This window comes from Cladophialophora bantiana, assembly GCF_000835475.1.
Source record: "Cladophialophora bantiana CBS 173.52 unplaced genomic scaffold supercont1.6, whole genome shotgun sequence".
NCBI lineage: Eukaryota > Fungi > Ascomycota > Eurotiomycetes > Chaetothyriales > Herpotrichiellaceae > Cladophialophora > Cladophialophora bantiana.
Genome location: NW_015971580.1, coordinates 867,572 through 883,737, shown reverse-complemented (window position 1 = coordinate 883,737; position 16,166 = coordinate 867,572). Strand labels below are relative to the sequence as shown.

Sequence of the window (16,166 nt, the reverse complement as noted above, 5' to 3'; positions counted from 1 at the left end):
CATTGAGAGCAGGGCGGTCAGCAAGTGTTGTGTCAGCACAGTGGATCGAGGCCGAAGGTCAACTACCTCGACTCTGTTATTGCTACTGCACGTAACATTGTCACAACATCCGATCGACTGATTTCCAGTTTCAATGTCTCTCCCGCCGACTTGATTCATAAGACAACAGAACGTCATCTCGTCTTCATCCTCCGTCGACTTGGCACCACTTGGTCGTTGCTCGGCACTGTCCTGCTGATGATGGGGGATATCATCTCTAGTGGTTGCATTATGCGTTTGTGGAGTATTTCACATCCACACATTACCAGAACGGGGCCGATATGTCGCTTGAGTCATTGTACCGTTCAAAGGATTGCCCCGAAGCCATCATCTGCCGTCTAACCAAGCACTTTTTCAGAGTACTGATCCACGCTAGGTATGAAGGCTCGGTCAACACTGGGAGTCTATAAGATCTAAGAAGGGGGATTGAACCAAAGTTTATTGCGCATGCCAGATCTGCCGAAGAGAGAGCTTATTCAGCATGGGGCAGTCCTCCAGTTTGACAGAAGACTTAAAAAATTGGGGGTCTTAACCCGCCTCGTTCATGGGCCCTCGGATGCATTGTGTGTCAAAATTCCTCCGACATACTGAGCACCGGTGGCGGTCCGTATCCAACGGGATAACCGCTGCAACATGTGGGAACAGTCATTGGAAGGTAGACAGAACTCTAGTCGCCTGTTTAGCTGTAGGAATTTGATCTGTTCTGATCAATGCTGCGATGACTACAATGGTTCAGAACAGTGCCGTTCGCCCGTAGTCAGCTGGTCATAGTGAGCTCCAAGGGGTAAGGGACGTTCAAACGGGTTCACCGATCTTCGCGCTTTGCCCCTCCCTCACTTTACGTCGGAATCCGCTTTACCGAAGTCGACAATGAAACTAAGGGGGATGCAGCCTGTTATAGGTCAAGCAGAAAACAAAGCCGATACAAAGAAAGGAGCGAAACGGAAGTGAGTGGAAAAGAGGCGAACCTTGCCTGGAATAGTTGATGTGGGGGGAAGGGAAGGATACGATACCTGAAAGTGAGAAGCTGCGGACACCCGTCCGCTTCGAGAATTGTGTCCCAGTCCATCTGTCCCGTCCTGGGCTACACATACCGAATATCCATCCATTCATTCTTAGCCTTATACCTCGTACAAGTACATCTGATGGGGAGGTAGTGTGTCTGATGTCCTTGCTCTATCCAGTCCTCTATTCCCCTCCTCTAATACTCCGTACAACTCGAGGAATGCCGTCCAAAATTACGTTTATGCGTGAGAAGTCCACTACACACATGTGCATACATGCACATGCATATGCATAGCCTATGTTTTCACAAGATTCCCCGATTTGGGGTCGGGGTCGGGGTTTTTCTAAAGCTCACCAGCCAATTCATATACATATATACTCGTGAACATACATATCTACTTACATAGGATCCCAGACACCCACTCATTAGGCCCAGCTTCCCTCCTAGAGTACCTTGTAGTACTCCCCATGCACTATACTGTAAGGCTGATTTACTGTGCGCCTTTGTTTCAGGCGCAAACAATCCCTACCTCTCTCCTAAAGGACGCAGGGGTGACTATCACAAGTCAACCTCGTAAACGCCTGTGAGTAACGGCCCTCGGTTAGACATGTTCACTCTCATATTATCTGTCAGCTAGTTTAGACCTTCGGTCTCAAAACGTATACCCCTTTGTGGGATGTCAGTGCTTAGTGCTGTTGAATCCTGCAATGACATCTCATGCTTCTAGAACAGCGACGCTTGACAATACACTGGTCCTATTCGCCATAACTTGGCCCCTCAAGAGACAAACTCCAATGCTCAATGGTTGCGATATATTCCGATACTCAATCCTGTGATTGTTGAACTCCAACAATCATCTAACAAAGTCTGGTACTCGATGCTTCTTCTCAATTCCCGTGCGTCGACATGATCTGCCTCGCAATCTTACTGCGTGCGCGAATCTTCTCACCGTTGAAAAGTAGCACCCAGGGCACCAGCGTCAACAAGGCGGCGATTCCTCCCAACAAACTGGCAGCCGGCGGGTAATCCAGATTGTTGAACATTTGGTTTGTGAAGAGCGGGAAGACGGCGGCAAAAATGTTCCGCATGAAACTTTGGGCCGCCAATGCCGACGAAGCGTAACGATGGTAGACGTCAGCTAGATAGTTGAAGACGGCCAGGTAGATGACGAAGATACCGATTTGTGCACATCCAATGGCAAGCACCGGCGATATCCAAGGAATGGAGGAATATGTCGTCCATCCGAACCAGAACAGGCCGATCGGCAGAAGCGCCCCTTCAAGACAAGGGAAATACAATCTTCCTTCTGGACTGCTGTTGAGTTTGGGCCATCTCTTCTTGGCCAACTTTTCCTGGTATATCGATAACAAGGTCGCCAGAATGGAGCCAATAGAAATGGCTGCGAAGATTCCTCCACTCTGCTCGACGTTGAAGCTGTGGCGGGTCTGGAACACCAAAGGGATAACGGAGAATGTCATGTACAGCAGAGCCCATGCAAAGGAAACCCACAGCGAGAAGAAAAAGACGACAGGTTCGGTGGTGAGAAGCTTGAAGGGAATTGTTAGTGACAGGTACAACATGCGGCCAAGCGAGGATCGACTCTCATCTGCTGCAACTTTGTAGCGGATACGGGCTGGTGTGCTCGACTTCTCGCCACAAGAGTTGGCCGATTCATTCTCGATCTTATCGAAGTACGCATTCAAGACTTTGGCTCGACGGCTGAGGAGCACCGAACCGCGAGTTTCTTTGAAGAAGAGATACACCACGGCCAACATGAGTCCCAGGGCTATGATCTGATGATAGTAGACCCAGCGGAAATTGGCGCGACCGACGATGAAGCCAGAGACAAGTGGTCCCATACCAGTGCCTGCCAGGGCGGAGCCACTGTAGATGGCCATTGGTGTGTTTCGATGTTCAGCATGATACAAGTCTGACATGACTCCTCCAACCATGGTCGCAAAGGTGCTGGCCCCAGCCCCGACGAAGAATCGTGCTGCAAGCATTCCGCCAAAGGACGGAGTGGTTGCACAGGCGATGAGACCCGCCAGAAACATGACTGCGGAACCAATGAAGACAGGTCGCCGACCGTTGATTTCGGAAAATGGCGCAAGGAACATGGGGGAGACGGCGAAGCCTGTGGCCCATGTCGTGACGCCAGTGTTAAAGGCGACTTCCGACAGGTTCCATTTCTCTCGTTGAGGACTCGCTGCGATGGAATAGGAGCCAGCACTGTACGCAGCAAGAAAGGTACAGCCACATGACAATATCAAGACGATGGTCTTGTGCGTGGTGGACCAGGTGAGTGGTGATTCATATTGTTTGAGATTCGGTGGAGGTATCGAAGATGCGCCAGACGAGAAGTCGGCGAATGGGATGTCAGTGTCAAATGCCAGGTAGATATATGTGGTTCCATCTTCAGTCAGTGAATCGGGAAGATTCGTGCTCGAGTGACGAGGAGGAGGCTCCAAGATCGGAACGGGTTCTTCGGAGGATGCTAGGCTGTCGGTGTCTGTGGTGGTGTCGACCTTATCGATGGCTCCCGCCGGCGGCGACGGCCTCGATTCTTGGACGATGATTTCCCCCATATTTGGCTTGTTTGCACCAAAAGCAACTTCAAGGATTCACCCACATTGTTTTTGGCTCACTCCCTCTTACTTATGACTTGGAGTCTTGGAGTCGAGATGGGTACGCTGGGGGGGAAGAGGAGAATGACAAACCGGGCCAGGTCAGGAGCGTACCTAGAAGGGTGCAAAAAAAGAGCCGACAGCGACTTGCCCGGTGGTTCCTTCCCTCCAACTGGATATTGAGTCCTGCCCATGGTGCTGGGTGTCCACCGACCAGAGCCACCGTCACTGACCGGATGACGGCAGCGGCAACTGCCCACCGCGCGAACGTGATGTGCTACCAAGACAGATGATGGAAGCATATCGAACGAGCATCCAGCCCTGAGAGGGTCAAAGCCAAAAAAAGTTTTTCTACCTACCTCAGTCTGCTGGAGCCAATTGAGCCACTTAGCGAGCATGGTGGGAAGCGGAGTGTTGGCCGAACGCACACATGGGTCGAGTTGAGGGCGTGAATCTGCATGATTGACGAATCGGTTCTGCATCCCGGTTGCACCAGTTCCCAGTCAGATGGGCATTTCCCCCTGGATCGTCGCGCTGATCCGTCCATGGATTCGGTAACGCGGGATGGAAGGGCGTGGGATGAGCTGTTCCCGAGATACGGCCGCAGTCGAGGATTCCAACATCGCTCTTCTACAAACATGGCACTCACTCCTCTCCGCATTCGGAGGGGAAAGGGGTGTCACACCTGCCTTGGGAATAGAAAAGAGATGCTGGTGGTACAGCGTAAAGGGATCATCAATGCCCAAGTGGCGAGTTCAGTTCAAGAGGAGGGCAGGCCTTGTGAAGATGAGCCAGGCCGAGGTGGCATGAGTCGCCTTATCAATTTTAACGCGTGCACCAACGCGCCCTTCGCCGCCGCTATTTCGTTTAGCCCCCTACCACCAGTGTCTAGTCATGGCCACACCTCCAACACACATGAACCCAGGGCCCAGAGCTGCTCGCTTAAAACTCCAAGGTCGGAATTATGCCTCGGTGTTATCAAAAGAACAGTCGGCACATCGCCTCGGGGTCATAAAAGGACAATCAGGTCTAAAGTCCAGCCTTGATTCTTCCAAACCACGTAGCAATGACCATTCACGTACAAATACCCTCCCGTTTTGCTTCATCAATCCTATCATTATACCCAGTATGTAGGGAAGGCTCACGTGAGCCCCTCTTTTGTGTATGTCCTGGCCTTCGACTACCTACCCAATGACTAATGCTTATCCCATTCCTGGAATCCAACCATAATAATACCCAGTGATATCATGCACCACCTTAGACAATCCGAAAATCATTTACATAGCATGGTAGCCCAATGCCGCCGCAGCCGCAGCAACCGCCCACCTAGGTAAGAGCTTGGAGCCTCCACTCTGAAGATTCACCGTTTGGAGAACAGGCTTAGGGTCGTAATTGGCTGGCTGTGTCGAATTGAGCGTGCCATCCCAGCAGAAGCGGTTGAAGCAGCTCGTGCAAGCCTGAGGCACCTCGGTGTTGGTGCGTTCCAAACTGCGGCTCAAGATCGCGCAAGCCACACAGGTCGGCCAAGTCGTGTCGCGGGTGCCATTGGCCATGGTTGCAACATTCAACCCGTTTAAGATGATGGCGTCCCGCTGAGTGTTGTTGGTCTCCAGCTGGAAGGTCGAGACGTTACTGAATGTCGTGTATGGCGAGTTCGGGATGTAGACGACCAAGGGAGGAATGTTGGTGCCACCGGTGAAATTCGACGTGTCACAGCCAAAGAAGGTTGGACGCGTGTTGAGACCCAAATTGACGATTGTGTTCACGTCAGGAATACTTGGGAAGTCGGTGCCATTCGCCATGGCGCTCAGCGACCGTTCGTACGTGGCCACAATCGAAGTCCCATTCGGCCAGTAGAAGTCGGTGTCGGCCGATGAGTCGACCGCAAAGATGACATCGACATGACGATTGGGTTGGATAAGTGGGTGAAGAGGAATGTTTTCCAAGTCTTCACCACCATCCACAAGTGTAAGCCGCGTTGAATTGGCTGAAGGGTTGGTCTGCGGGTTATACCGATAGAAGGGGTTGGGTGTATAATCGGCAATATCGTTGTTGTTATCACCCAAGTCCGTCAGTAAGTCCGCAACGAGATTTCGCAGGGCGTCGGGAATCCCGGTAGAATTGAGTTGTAGGATCAATTGGTTGAACAATGTAGACGATGTTCCCATGAGAAATCCAGCATTGTCGAAGCCTACCACACATTTCTCATTAGCCGGCACTCGACCTGCTGTCCAGTTGGTGCCCAGATGAGTCATGGGGACGAAGCCAAAAGAGGTGGGATCCCAGGAACCCATCTCATAAGGGTTAAATTCATAGATGGTCGTGTTGGATGAGATCAGTTTTTCTCCCGGCGCTCGTGAATCGGCAATGATGATAGGGTAGGGGGCTTCAGCATTCAAAAAGGGCGCCGAAATGCCGATGGAGGACCAGGTGTAAGCCGGGCCACCTTCGCTGGCGTTGATCAGTTGGTAGGAAAGCCCACGACCCCAAAGATCCGTAAGAGAAGTGTCAAATCCGGCGTTTGCTTTTCCATCAACATCGCTCACCAGGTTGGCGTAGTACTCGGCCGTGTTGAAGATTTGGATTCCGCTTTCCTCGGGACCTTCAATGACGCTGTTGCCGAATTCCCAGACCGAACCACTCTTTTCTGCCTGTAGGGCCCCGACGGTCGTAAAGTTATTGATGTATAGCGACCCAACCAACCATGACCCTCCACTCAAGCCAGCCAGGTACGTCGCAGACTGGAGCAGACCACCAAGTTTGCCCTTAGCAGTGCTGTCGGCGGTGCGGGAGTCGAATGCCTTCAGTGCTCCAGCCCCGTTCATGAGTGCTCGCCAGCCGCCTCCCGACACGGCAATGCCAATGTTGGGTAGAGCAGAGGCGTTGTTGGCCACACGATCAATGTATTGCGTCGCATTAAAGTCTTGGATGTTCAATCGACTCAACAGATTGCGCATTGGGGCAATGGTGTTGTTTCTCCGCTTCTGCAACCATTGTGTCTCATTCGGCGAAAGCGAAGCGGCGCTTCGAACCACAGGAGCATTCTGAGGACAATTCTGGAAGGTGGGAGTGTATCCTTTGGGAGAGTTCGGCAAGGAACGTCGCAGGTTCTCGACCGTCACTGAGGTGTCAACATAGGCATTTTCCAGAGGGATGGCGTGTGCTGCGTCAAACATTAGTTGCCGGGAGCAGAACTCGCATGTCTCTCATACTCACCATCCACACCGGCCGCCACAGTGCTGGCAATGATCGCCAGTAGAGCAAACTTCATGATGATAAGTGGTCCCAGCCGGAGACGCACACGACACAAAAAAGACAGTGGGATACAAAGGAAAATAAGGATAGGAAGACGCGACCAATTTCACCTTGATACAGGGCGAGTCACCAGGATGGATGGCAATGCTCTTGGGGGAATGTCATAACATATCACCACGGGGGTTCAATAGGAGCATATTAGTAGTATTGGTGGTGAGTGAGTGAAGGGAGCAATAATGGCGAGCTGAAGGTATTTCCACATTTTTGCCATGGCGGAAACCTTGATGTGTCTTTTGCGTTTGGCAGGAATCAGACCATGATGTCAAGCCTCCAGAACAAATCACGCAGCTTCACTGCCACAAGGGTTGGAGGATTGTAGGATTAATGGCCAGTCACCTCCCTCGGCCAAGAACAAGGCCGAGTGCTGAGCTCTTGTCCATCCGGGCGATCCGTCATGCAGGGCGGACGATGATGTTTGTTTTCGGGGCGGTGTTCATTGAAGCAATGGAAAAGAGAACGCAACAGAAGCCAGATGGAGTAATCGCAAGCAAGACAAGGAGGAGCAGGGAGGAGTGCGTGGCCGCCACACTAGCTAGAATAGGCGAGTGCAGTGGCTGACGGTGCCTTGGGGTGCCTAACTAGTTTCCCTCGTAGGGGCCTGCAGGCGGTAAGGCACCTAACAGGGGCGCTTGCGGCGCTGGGGGCCACCGATAGACTTGATATTAGGCTTATTCCTAGCGGCTGACACCCAAGATCCTTACGGAGATAGCACTGGAGGCACTATATCAGGCAACCCTGGTACTGATAACGCAATAATGATTTATGCTGCCACATAGCTGTCGCATAAACAGTGGGTATTGAGCATCATATGAGCCTCGGCGCGTACAAGTATCTCGTCTTCATTCCCTGTAGCTCACAATCTTACCAAACGTGTCGGCCATGCCCCAGATGCCCGATCGCAGACAGGTCAACTGCACAATCTGCGAATGGTCCACAAACAGGTTGACATCAATGCCGAATTCGCGGACATACCAGTTGAAGACCGGAGGATCTGCGGCCTCAAACATGACCTTTTCCTGAGGCAGGTCGCGCAAGATTGCCTGGATCACGTCCGTCCGCCAGCTCCTCACGTTCTCGGTGATGCCCTCGCTCTCAATCATCATCCTCTCGACGCCCGCTTCGATGAACTTCTTGCCTAGATTGATCACTTTGCTGGGGTCGGATGTGCCCGTGGCTTCCAGATCTTCCGCTGCCGTGTCACCACCTGCCCCAAATTGGATGCCTAATTCAGGTTTTGCCTCCATGCCCATGCTGTGCACCTTGTCAACCAGCCGTAGCCAGTCGTCAGGCGGGAAGGACAGGAACCCCGAAGAGATCTCAATCACGTCGAATCCCAGGTCCTTGCATTTCCGCAGGTACTTCTCTACCGTGGTGTTGGAATCGGGCTGGGTCAAGATGTGTTCCATCCACCCGCCTGTGCTGACATACACGTCATGTTCGTGGGCGAGATCAATCAGCTCTCTCACTCTCTCCTCGGGCATCATCGAGAAGCTCCCTCCGGCGAATTTGAGTCCATCAACATGGTATCCCATAGTTTCCAGCACATCCTGCAGATGACGCTTTCCATACGACGAGTAGTATGGGCCCCGTATCTCAGTCACGCCTTTGTTGCGAGGCTTGGGCGTGCGGGGGTTGTGCCGGATGAAACCAAATCCATTCTCTTTGTCCTGAAGCAGTGTTTTCACCTGATTCTGAACTGGACTGGTAGACAGTAGGCGGTGAGCTCGTGGTGCCTGCGGGAGCAACAGGGCCGGTCTATTAGCTTTGGGGAGCAATCTCGTCACGCTCTTCGTTGCCATTGTGAGAGTTAAAAATGGGCTTCCACTCGATTTTCTTACCGGGACATATAGGTGTTTGTCGATGTGAAGCTTGCCCGAGAGTTGAATTCTCGCGGCTCAAGGGAGTCAAAGTGCTATCATTCTTGTCCAGAGTGAGCCCATCTCGCTGGAGACTTTGAGATCCATTGACATCAGGGTCATGTCGATCACGGTAACCTACCTTGCAACTCTCCCACTTCTGAGACGGATGCTAGACCATAAAGGTACCGGTAAAGAGGACCATCATTTCCTAAACGGGTTATGTACAGGCAAATGATCGGACGTGATATCCGGAGGCATGACGCAAGGCTCTCCTGAACTGCACCTTGACATCTCGATCGAGCAACGTCTATCATGATAGCATTCTCCATGAGTGGCAAAATGTCAGAATGACTCGGAAAAGTCAAGTTTGATCAGTGGTTAGAGGGGTGGCTCGAGCCACCGGACATTCGAGTCAACGGATACGAAAGGGAAGCCAGCCTTGTGCAGCCGACGCACCTCGGAGTACAATAGAAAAGACTGGACGGCAATGGATCAAACCTCTGGGCTATTACGATATCAGTTGCTGAGTCTGTCGTTAGACGTCTTTCATGTGGTAGAGATGTGCACGGAAGGAGAAAGGGTAGGTACCGAGCTGGGGGAACAAAAGAGGGCGGCAGGGCGGATGGTAAATGTAGAAATCTTTTCCCAGGATCTCGATCACGGTGACAGCACACGACGGCACAATTCAAGTTGTCCCAGACTCTTCTCCAACCGTGTACCCTCTCGCAACACCCGTCCTTCCTTCCTCAATGATGCTCCCCGCCTCTGCCTCATCTTCCTCGTATTTGAGCTCAAAATCGCTGCCCAAGCCGCGCCAAGTGCGTTTCTGCGCGAGATATTCGGCGGCCGGGGAGGCGACACCGCCCACGGTAATCACGGCGCCGCTCGATCTTTTGGTCAGCGCAGTGGAAGGCCGCAAAGTGTTGGAATTGGAGTCTGGGCCGGACATGGACGAAATTGGCCGTCGAGATCTCTGCATCGGCCGTGTGCGGGAGACATATCTGCCCGTTCGAAGGTCAAACTCGGGCGGCTCGGATTCTGAATCTGAATCCGGGTCAGGATTGCCCCCGCGGTTCTCGTTTGCATCGGCATATCCATTTGAAGTCTGAGCTTGTTCATCTTCATTCTCCTTCCGCCTCTCCTCATGCTCCAAAACCCCCTGGAAGTCACCCCTCCAATGCCCAGTCCACACCCTCTGCTCATCCGCCTTCAAAACCATCTCCAACTCGAATGGCGTAATAATCGGTCTGTAAAACTCCTTACTGTCCACCAGTGAACTCTCCCAGCACCCAATCACCACCCACCCTCCGATCTCGGAGAAATTGGCGAGTTTTGAAGGACTAAGTTTGCCGATAACAAAGAGGTACGACTTTTTGCCCGCGTTGGAGATGAGAGATTGAATGTGGGACAAAATGGACAGATAATTCTTGACAGACAGCGTGTTGACTAGGATCCCCCAGATGGGGACGGTGGTAAGCGAGGTCACGAGGGCGTAGCGGCGGCGGAGGAGTTGAGCCGTTGACGTCTCCAGAGCGGAAGAGCTAGCCGTAGAATTCGAAGGGAATTGTATGGCGTTGGTGGGATAGACTCTTATGCTGGCCATACGGGAATGGAGTGTCAAGAGCAGGGACGTAGGTGGGTCGGAGATATGGAAGAGACTCCATTCTGACAAGGATGAAGGGTTTTCTGTCACCGAAGGTGGAACCGTCCGATTCGGGATTAATGAAGACGGATCGTGGACAATTGAAGCAGCAAATAAGTTCGAGTAACCCGCCTTTTGTAACGTTTCGAAGAGTGGCTGTACATGCGCAGCGTAAGGGACATCAGCTGTTAAAGTCACCCTTGACTCGGGATCCGGAAACGCTGTCTGGAAAGATGTGACCACGTCGTCCGCTTCTAGATCCATCGTAGTGAAGATGTGTAATACAGGTAATCTTACAGTTGGCGATAGACAAGCCCTGCCGTAGTGGACGACGGCGTCTGCGTCGACATGCTCAGCAGCAATCTCATCCACACAGCAGGAGCCATAGGAGGTGTCGCCCAATATAGTAAGCATGACCGATTTCGTGTTGAAAGAAAGTCCAGACAAATCGAGATCCTCTGGAGTTGGAGTTCCATTGCCTGTGCCATTTCTGTGCGTTCCAGCTGGTGTCTTTGCCTGTTCTTGCAGTCCCCTGGCCAAAAGTTGGTAGACTCTTGCTGAATGGGGGAGCATCTGGTCAGGAAATTGCAGTGCCACACGCTTCCATCTTCGCTGCTTGATTTCGTTGATCGTCCTGTTAATCTCGTACCTTGTCTTGATCTGCTCGTCGGACAAATTCTCTCGCGGACGCCTTGCAGATTCCGGAAGAGTCTCGTCTAGGATATGCGTGTCGGGCGTAGAGAGTACAGGCGGCGCTGTGAGTTCATCCGCCATCCTGCCGAGGCGGCAAGCTCGCCGTATTGCTGTACCTACCACGAGGAAACAGCTTAGGATCGTGGGATTTAATAGTTGACAAGGATACAGAGTGTGATTGCCAAGGGGAAAGGAGCAAGACGAAAAAGGCTCGAGGAGAAACCAAGCTAGCTTGGTGTCAAGTGGGGCGACCGTGCCGCTTTTACGAATTGTCAGGCTAGGCCTTGGCAGTCGTCCGGGTTGGGAGCCTCGTCAAAGCCATGTCTTGCAAGGTCCTGGTGGCCAGTCTGTAATTGCCCTCATTGACAATAGGATATAGTGGAGAATGGCTTTGAAACCCATTCTCACAAGTGCAAAAAGTTCCCTAACTCCAGAAATGTCTTGGCACACATTTTGCTTAGTCATCAAGCACCTGATGCAATCAACTTTAGAAGCTTTCTCTGGGGTCTCTCGACAAAACTCCCACCCCTCTGCCATTCAACGGCTGCTCCCATCCACCATGTCTGTCCTTCTTGAAATGTACCATGCTGCCCAGGCATGCGCCAGCGTCTACCTGACCTTGCTATCTGCCATTGCAATTTATAACCTCCATCAGTGGGAGCCACAAACTGAAAGCGCATCACGCTACTCGAACACGGCTGCGCGACAGCTTCACAAAACCAGAACCACACAGGCTAGTGGTGTGCTAGCTGTAAGTTGCTGAAGAGATCCCACTCTCCTGCCATGTCAGACACTGATGGGGATGGGCTCAGACTCTATCCTCGTTGGTGTCGTCGGTAATTCTCGTTGTCGCCGTATCATCCGGTCGGAACACCAAGCCATTCTTGCTCAGTGCCGCCAATGCCGGTGGCCTCTTCCTCGCATACAACCACATTGGGGATTTCTGGCGTAGCAGAGCCACAGTACCCCTAGCATCCCGCTACAATGAAGGAATCAGATCCACACAGCAGATGTTGCAGGCTCTAGGGGTATTGACGGCGAGCTGGGCAGCATCGACGGTGATATATCTGTTCCGAGCAATTATGTACTGACAAGAAGCGGGATCTCATCTCTCATCTCTGGTGCGAGGGTTTGTCAGCTTTATGAACTCATCCTGCATGCCCTTCGGATAGAGGCCTAGACGGGACTGCTCGCCAGCCCCTTGATCTCCTCCAGACGGTGGGGTAATTGAGCACAGGGTTGAGATTTGGGTGCATCTCCCGGCATTGCCCCACGAAAGTTTGAGCAGCAAGAACCCCTTTCCGATGCCTATGCATATGAGACGCGATTGATTCCGCTGCGCTCACTTGTGGACAAAATACTCCGCGCTGCGGGGCCTATTTCTAACAAAACCAACTCACTTCAACTCCCTCTCCATCAGACCTCCCTGTAACCTTGGGTTGCCGCCCTCAGCCTCACTGACAATCGACTCTGCGGAACTTTGGTGTCTAACGCAATCGACTCTCATCTCAATCAGACCTCAATGGATCCTTTCGAGTATAACGCCAACCCAGGCCGCGTGGTCTTTGGGAAAGGCAGTATCCAAAAGCTTCCAGATGAAATCAGACGTCTCGGCTTCAAGTCACCACTAATCCTCTCTACTCCCCAGCAAGTCAGTCAGGCAGAAGACCTAGCCAAAATCCTTACCGCCGCGTCGATTGAGCCTGCTGGCACTTACACGAACGCTACCATGCACACTCCTTCGCACATCACCGAAGAAGCCATGGCTTATGTTCAATCCAAATCCGCAGATTGTGTTGTCTCAATAGGAGGAGGATCAACAACAGGACTGGGCAAGGCGATCTCAGTCCGCACCGGTCTACACCATATTTGCATTCCAACCACCTATGCCGGAAGTGAAATGACACCCATCCTGGGCGAAACGCAGGATGGTCGCAAAACCACGCGGACAGACCCCAAGATTCTCCCTGGCACGGTCATCTACGATGTCGATCTGACCATGACCCTCCCGGCATCTCTCAGCGCCACGTCAGGAGTCAACGCTATCGCCCACGCCGTCGAAGCGCTCTACGCAAAGAATAAAAACCCAATCATCTCCCTCCTCGCTCTAGAGGGCACCAAGGCCCTCGCCGAATCTCTCCCGGAAATCATCCAGAACCCTCAGTCCCAGCCCGCTCGTGAAAAGGCACAGTACGGTGCCTGGCTATGCGGCGTCTGTCTCGGCTCCTCCTCAATGGCCCTGCACCATAAACTCTGCCACACGCTCGGCGGCTCCTTCAATCTCCCCCACGCCGAAACCCACACGATCGTCCTTCCCCACGCCCTATCCTACAACGCCCCCGCTATCCCGGACGCCATGGAGAAACTCGCCGCCGCACTCCCCGGCAGCGAAGGCGACGCCATCAAAGGGCTGAACGTCCTGCTCGAGAAGTTGCAGGTGAAGCGTGCCCTGAAGGATTTCGGCATGAAGGAGGAGGATATTGACAAGGCCGCTGAGATTGCGGTGAGCAATCAGTATCCTAACCCGAGGAAGGTGGAAAAGGAGCCGATTAGAGAGCTGATCAGGCGAGCGTGGGCGGGGGAGCCGGCCAGGGCAGATTTATAGAGAAAGCGAACCGGACCCAACGCGGTGGCTGCGGCTGCAGTCGTAAGTTTGGCAGACTACATATAAAATGGCCGATGTTTAAGCCCGAAAGTATCTATGTGTGTGCATATTGTGACCCGGCCTCGTCTATGCTCATGTCGTGTTTGTTCCATCCTTCGGAATATTCCGAGAGCGCCATACATCCATCCAGCCAGCCAGCCATCTGTTCCCTGTTAGATCAACTGTACTGCCAACCCAGGTTTGACAGGTCCACACCATGTTGGGTTGGATGACCTCAATCTTTGTATCGCAACCGTACCTTTTTGTCTATAGCCCGCTCCCAAGCAGACAACTCCAGCGCCATGCGACGCGACGCGGTGGGCGCGGTTCCGTCCGCACCGCTGCGGTATATGGAGCCATGGACACACCACTTGTCGGCTCTTCCGTCTCTTCTTCGTATCCGTCCATTAGCGCTGCTCACTCCTCCGCTGCTATGTTGACGATCCCATTGCTGCAGCCATTGCTATGAACATTCCCATTTCCGTGCTCAATTACACGCTTCCTTCTCTCTTCCTCCTCTTTTGCCGGCTCGGGGATCCAGCGGCTGATGATCGTAAAGCCTAGCGCCAACAGCACCATCAAAATCCAGATCACATGGCCGCCAAGCACGCGGCTCCGCACGCTCGCCGCGAACAAACTGGCAAACAGCGCGGGAGAGAAGGCCCTTATCCCGCTTACCAGGGTTAGCGCCACGGCGTTGAGGGTCCCCAGCACCTCGGGGCCGGGGGAGACGTCATTTAAGACAAGCTGGATGGCGGTAAAGGACATGGCAACGCCGGATCCAACGGCCAGGGAGATGGGGGCAACCGTCCAGAACGCCGCCATCACACGGTGCCGCAGCAGCAGGTTGCAGACGGGGTATAAGGCGAAGAAGAAGGGGTAGGCTGTTGCGCAGAGGACCATGACGCTCTTAGTGCCCCAGCGGGCCTGGAGCCAGGGGAATGCGATGAGCAGCCAGAGCGACTGGGACAGGCCGCCGAGACCCATGAAGAGCGAGATGAGGAAGGGTGAGAAGCCAAACCCGCCCAGGTGGACCGGAGTGAAGAAAAACACCGGGATGATGGCCGTGTAGGAGAAGGCCAGAAGCATAATGTGCGCATAGATAAACAGAGTTATCGGCACGTTCGGGGAGCGGAGGATGGTTAGGATAGACATTTCTTTTCCAGAGTCGCTAGACGCCTTCTTCGGGGAGCGCACGAGTGTCTACGAGCAAAGAACTTATTGTGAGCTTTTAGCCACTCCAGGCAGAGGAACAATGTTAAAAGGGGAGAAAATCAGCTCACTTCTTTGACACCAATTGCGCTGGCGATCGTTGCCACCAGGCCGATCGAGCCTGTCACGAATGTGGGTAGTGCATATGGGTACTCGTGGAAGAACTTGATATGTCCAAACACAGACGGATATTCCGTCGCTGGACTAGCGAGCGCGCCTCCTGGGCAAGGTTGTCAGTAGGCCCGCGACGGATTGGTATTTCATGTAACGGAGGCAGCATACCGAGCAAGGGACCTAGAAAGATGCCTAGATTGCCAGTGAAGGCGAAGAAGCTGAATGCTCTAGCCTGGGTTTTGTGTGTGCTGTTCTCGGTGATCATCGTTCGAATGGTCCTGCACACATGCCTTTAGTGACATGTGCTTAGAAGTTATAACAGAATGAACTTACACAATCGTCCCGGCGAAGAGGCCAGCGAAGCATCGAAACACGATCATCTGCCATATCGTCTTGCTCAGTCCGAAGACGGCGGTTGCCACAGCCACGCCGCCCAACGACCCGACGAGGACCGGTTTTCTTCCAAAGTGGTCGGCAGCTTTGCCCCAGGGAATCATGAGCAGCATTTGCGTCAATGAAAACAACGATTCCTGTGTGCATATGTCAGTCAACGGCACTCGCGAGTTATCCAGGAAATTATGGACCCACGATCAATCCACTGTAGAACCCAACATCTGTTTCCGCAACTTCTCCAGTGTCCCATATCATCTGATTGACAAAAGGAAAGATGCAGAAGAAGGCGACGGGTTCGACCAGGCGCGCGAAGCAGAGGAGAAGAATTTGATCCTTGGGCAGCGGCCGGTCTTCTCCCTTACCATTGGTACCACTGGCGACTTGATTCTCGGGGTCATCATCGTCATCCTCACGGGAAGTGGGTTGGTCAACAGACGGAGCAAGTAAGGCGGTTGTTTCGTCGACTCGAGCGTCGGAGTTGTCTTGAGTAATGTCTGCTGCGGGCATAATGGATGTAAAGAACGCTTGGAAGAGTAGAAGATGATGTACCTATTCGAATATACTCCGTACCAGACGATCGACCATGCCCAAATATTCTTGTCCGTTGATTGATTGGTGTCAAATG

General features: G+C 52.8%; 7 protein-coding genes across 7 annotated transcripts; 2 read left to right on the top strand and 5 right to left on the bottom strand.

The window, feature by feature from the left end:
• Window positions 1-1,932: 1,932 nt before the first annotated feature.
• Window positions 1,933-3,630, bottom strand: Z519_04635 (uncharacterized protein; the record flags this gene model as incomplete). The annotated part of the gene is made up of 1 exon (XM_016762380.1): window positions 1,933-3,630. One exon carries the CDS (start codon window positions 3,628-3,630, stop codon window positions 1,933-1,935), a length of 1,698 nt encoding a protein of 565 aa, XP_016621327.1.
• A 1,316-nt stretch (window positions 3,631-4,946) lies between these two features.
• On the bottom strand, window positions 4,947-6,845 carry Z519_04634 (uncharacterized protein; the record flags this gene model as incomplete). The annotated part of the gene is made up of 1 exon (XM_016762379.1): window positions 4,947-6,845. One exon carries the CDS (start codon window positions 6,843-6,845, stop codon window positions 4,947-4,949), a length of 1,899 nt encoding a protein of 632 aa, XP_016621326.1.
• Window positions 6,846-7,823: 978 nt separating this feature from the next.
• On the bottom strand, window positions 7,824-8,783 carry Z519_04633 (uncharacterized protein; the record flags this gene model as incomplete). Its single annotated transcript, XM_016762378.1, has 1 exon — window positions 7,824-8,783. The coding sequence occupies one exon, from the start codon at window positions 8,781-8,783 to the stop codon at window positions 7,824-7,826; it is 960 nt and encodes a 319-aa protein (XP_016621325.1).
• Window positions 8,784-9,528: 745 nt separating this feature from the next.
• Window positions 9,529-11,259, bottom strand: Z519_04632 (diphthamide biosynthesis protein 2; the record flags this gene model as incomplete). Its single annotated transcript, XM_016762377.1, has 1 exon — window positions 9,529-11,259. One exon carries the CDS (start codon window positions 11,257-11,259, stop codon window positions 9,529-9,531), a length of 1,731 nt encoding a protein of 576 aa, XP_016621324.1.
• Window positions 11,260-11,737: 478 nt separating this feature from the next.
• Window positions 11,738-12,269, top strand: Z519_04631 (uncharacterized protein; the record flags this gene model as incomplete). Its single annotated transcript, XM_016762376.1, has 2 exons — window positions 11,738-11,929; window positions 11,991-12,269. 2 exons carry the CDS (start codon window positions 11,738-11,740, stop codon window positions 12,267-12,269), a joined length of 471 nt encoding a protein of 156 aa, XP_016621323.1.
• A 431-nt stretch (window positions 12,270-12,700) lies between these two features.
• Z519_04630 (uncharacterized protein) lies at window positions 12,701-13,783 on the top strand (the record flags this gene model as incomplete). Its single annotated transcript, XM_016762375.1, has 1 exon — window positions 12,701-13,783. The coding sequence occupies one exon, from the start codon at window positions 12,701-12,703 to the stop codon at window positions 13,781-13,783; it is 1,083 nt and encodes a 360-aa protein (XP_016621322.1).
• A 456-nt stretch (window positions 13,784-14,239) lies between these two features.
• On the bottom strand, window positions 14,240-16,048 carry Z519_04629 (uncharacterized protein; the record flags this gene model as incomplete). Its single annotated transcript, XM_016762374.1, has 5 exons — window positions 14,240-15,025; window positions 15,106-15,254; window positions 15,317-15,426; window positions 15,482-15,678; window positions 15,737-16,048. The coding sequence occupies 5 exons, from the start codon at window positions 16,046-16,048 to the stop codon at window positions 14,240-14,242; spliced, it is 1,554 nt and encodes a 517-aa protein (XP_016621321.1).
• Between the last annotated feature and the right edge of the window lie 118 nt (window positions 16,049-16,166).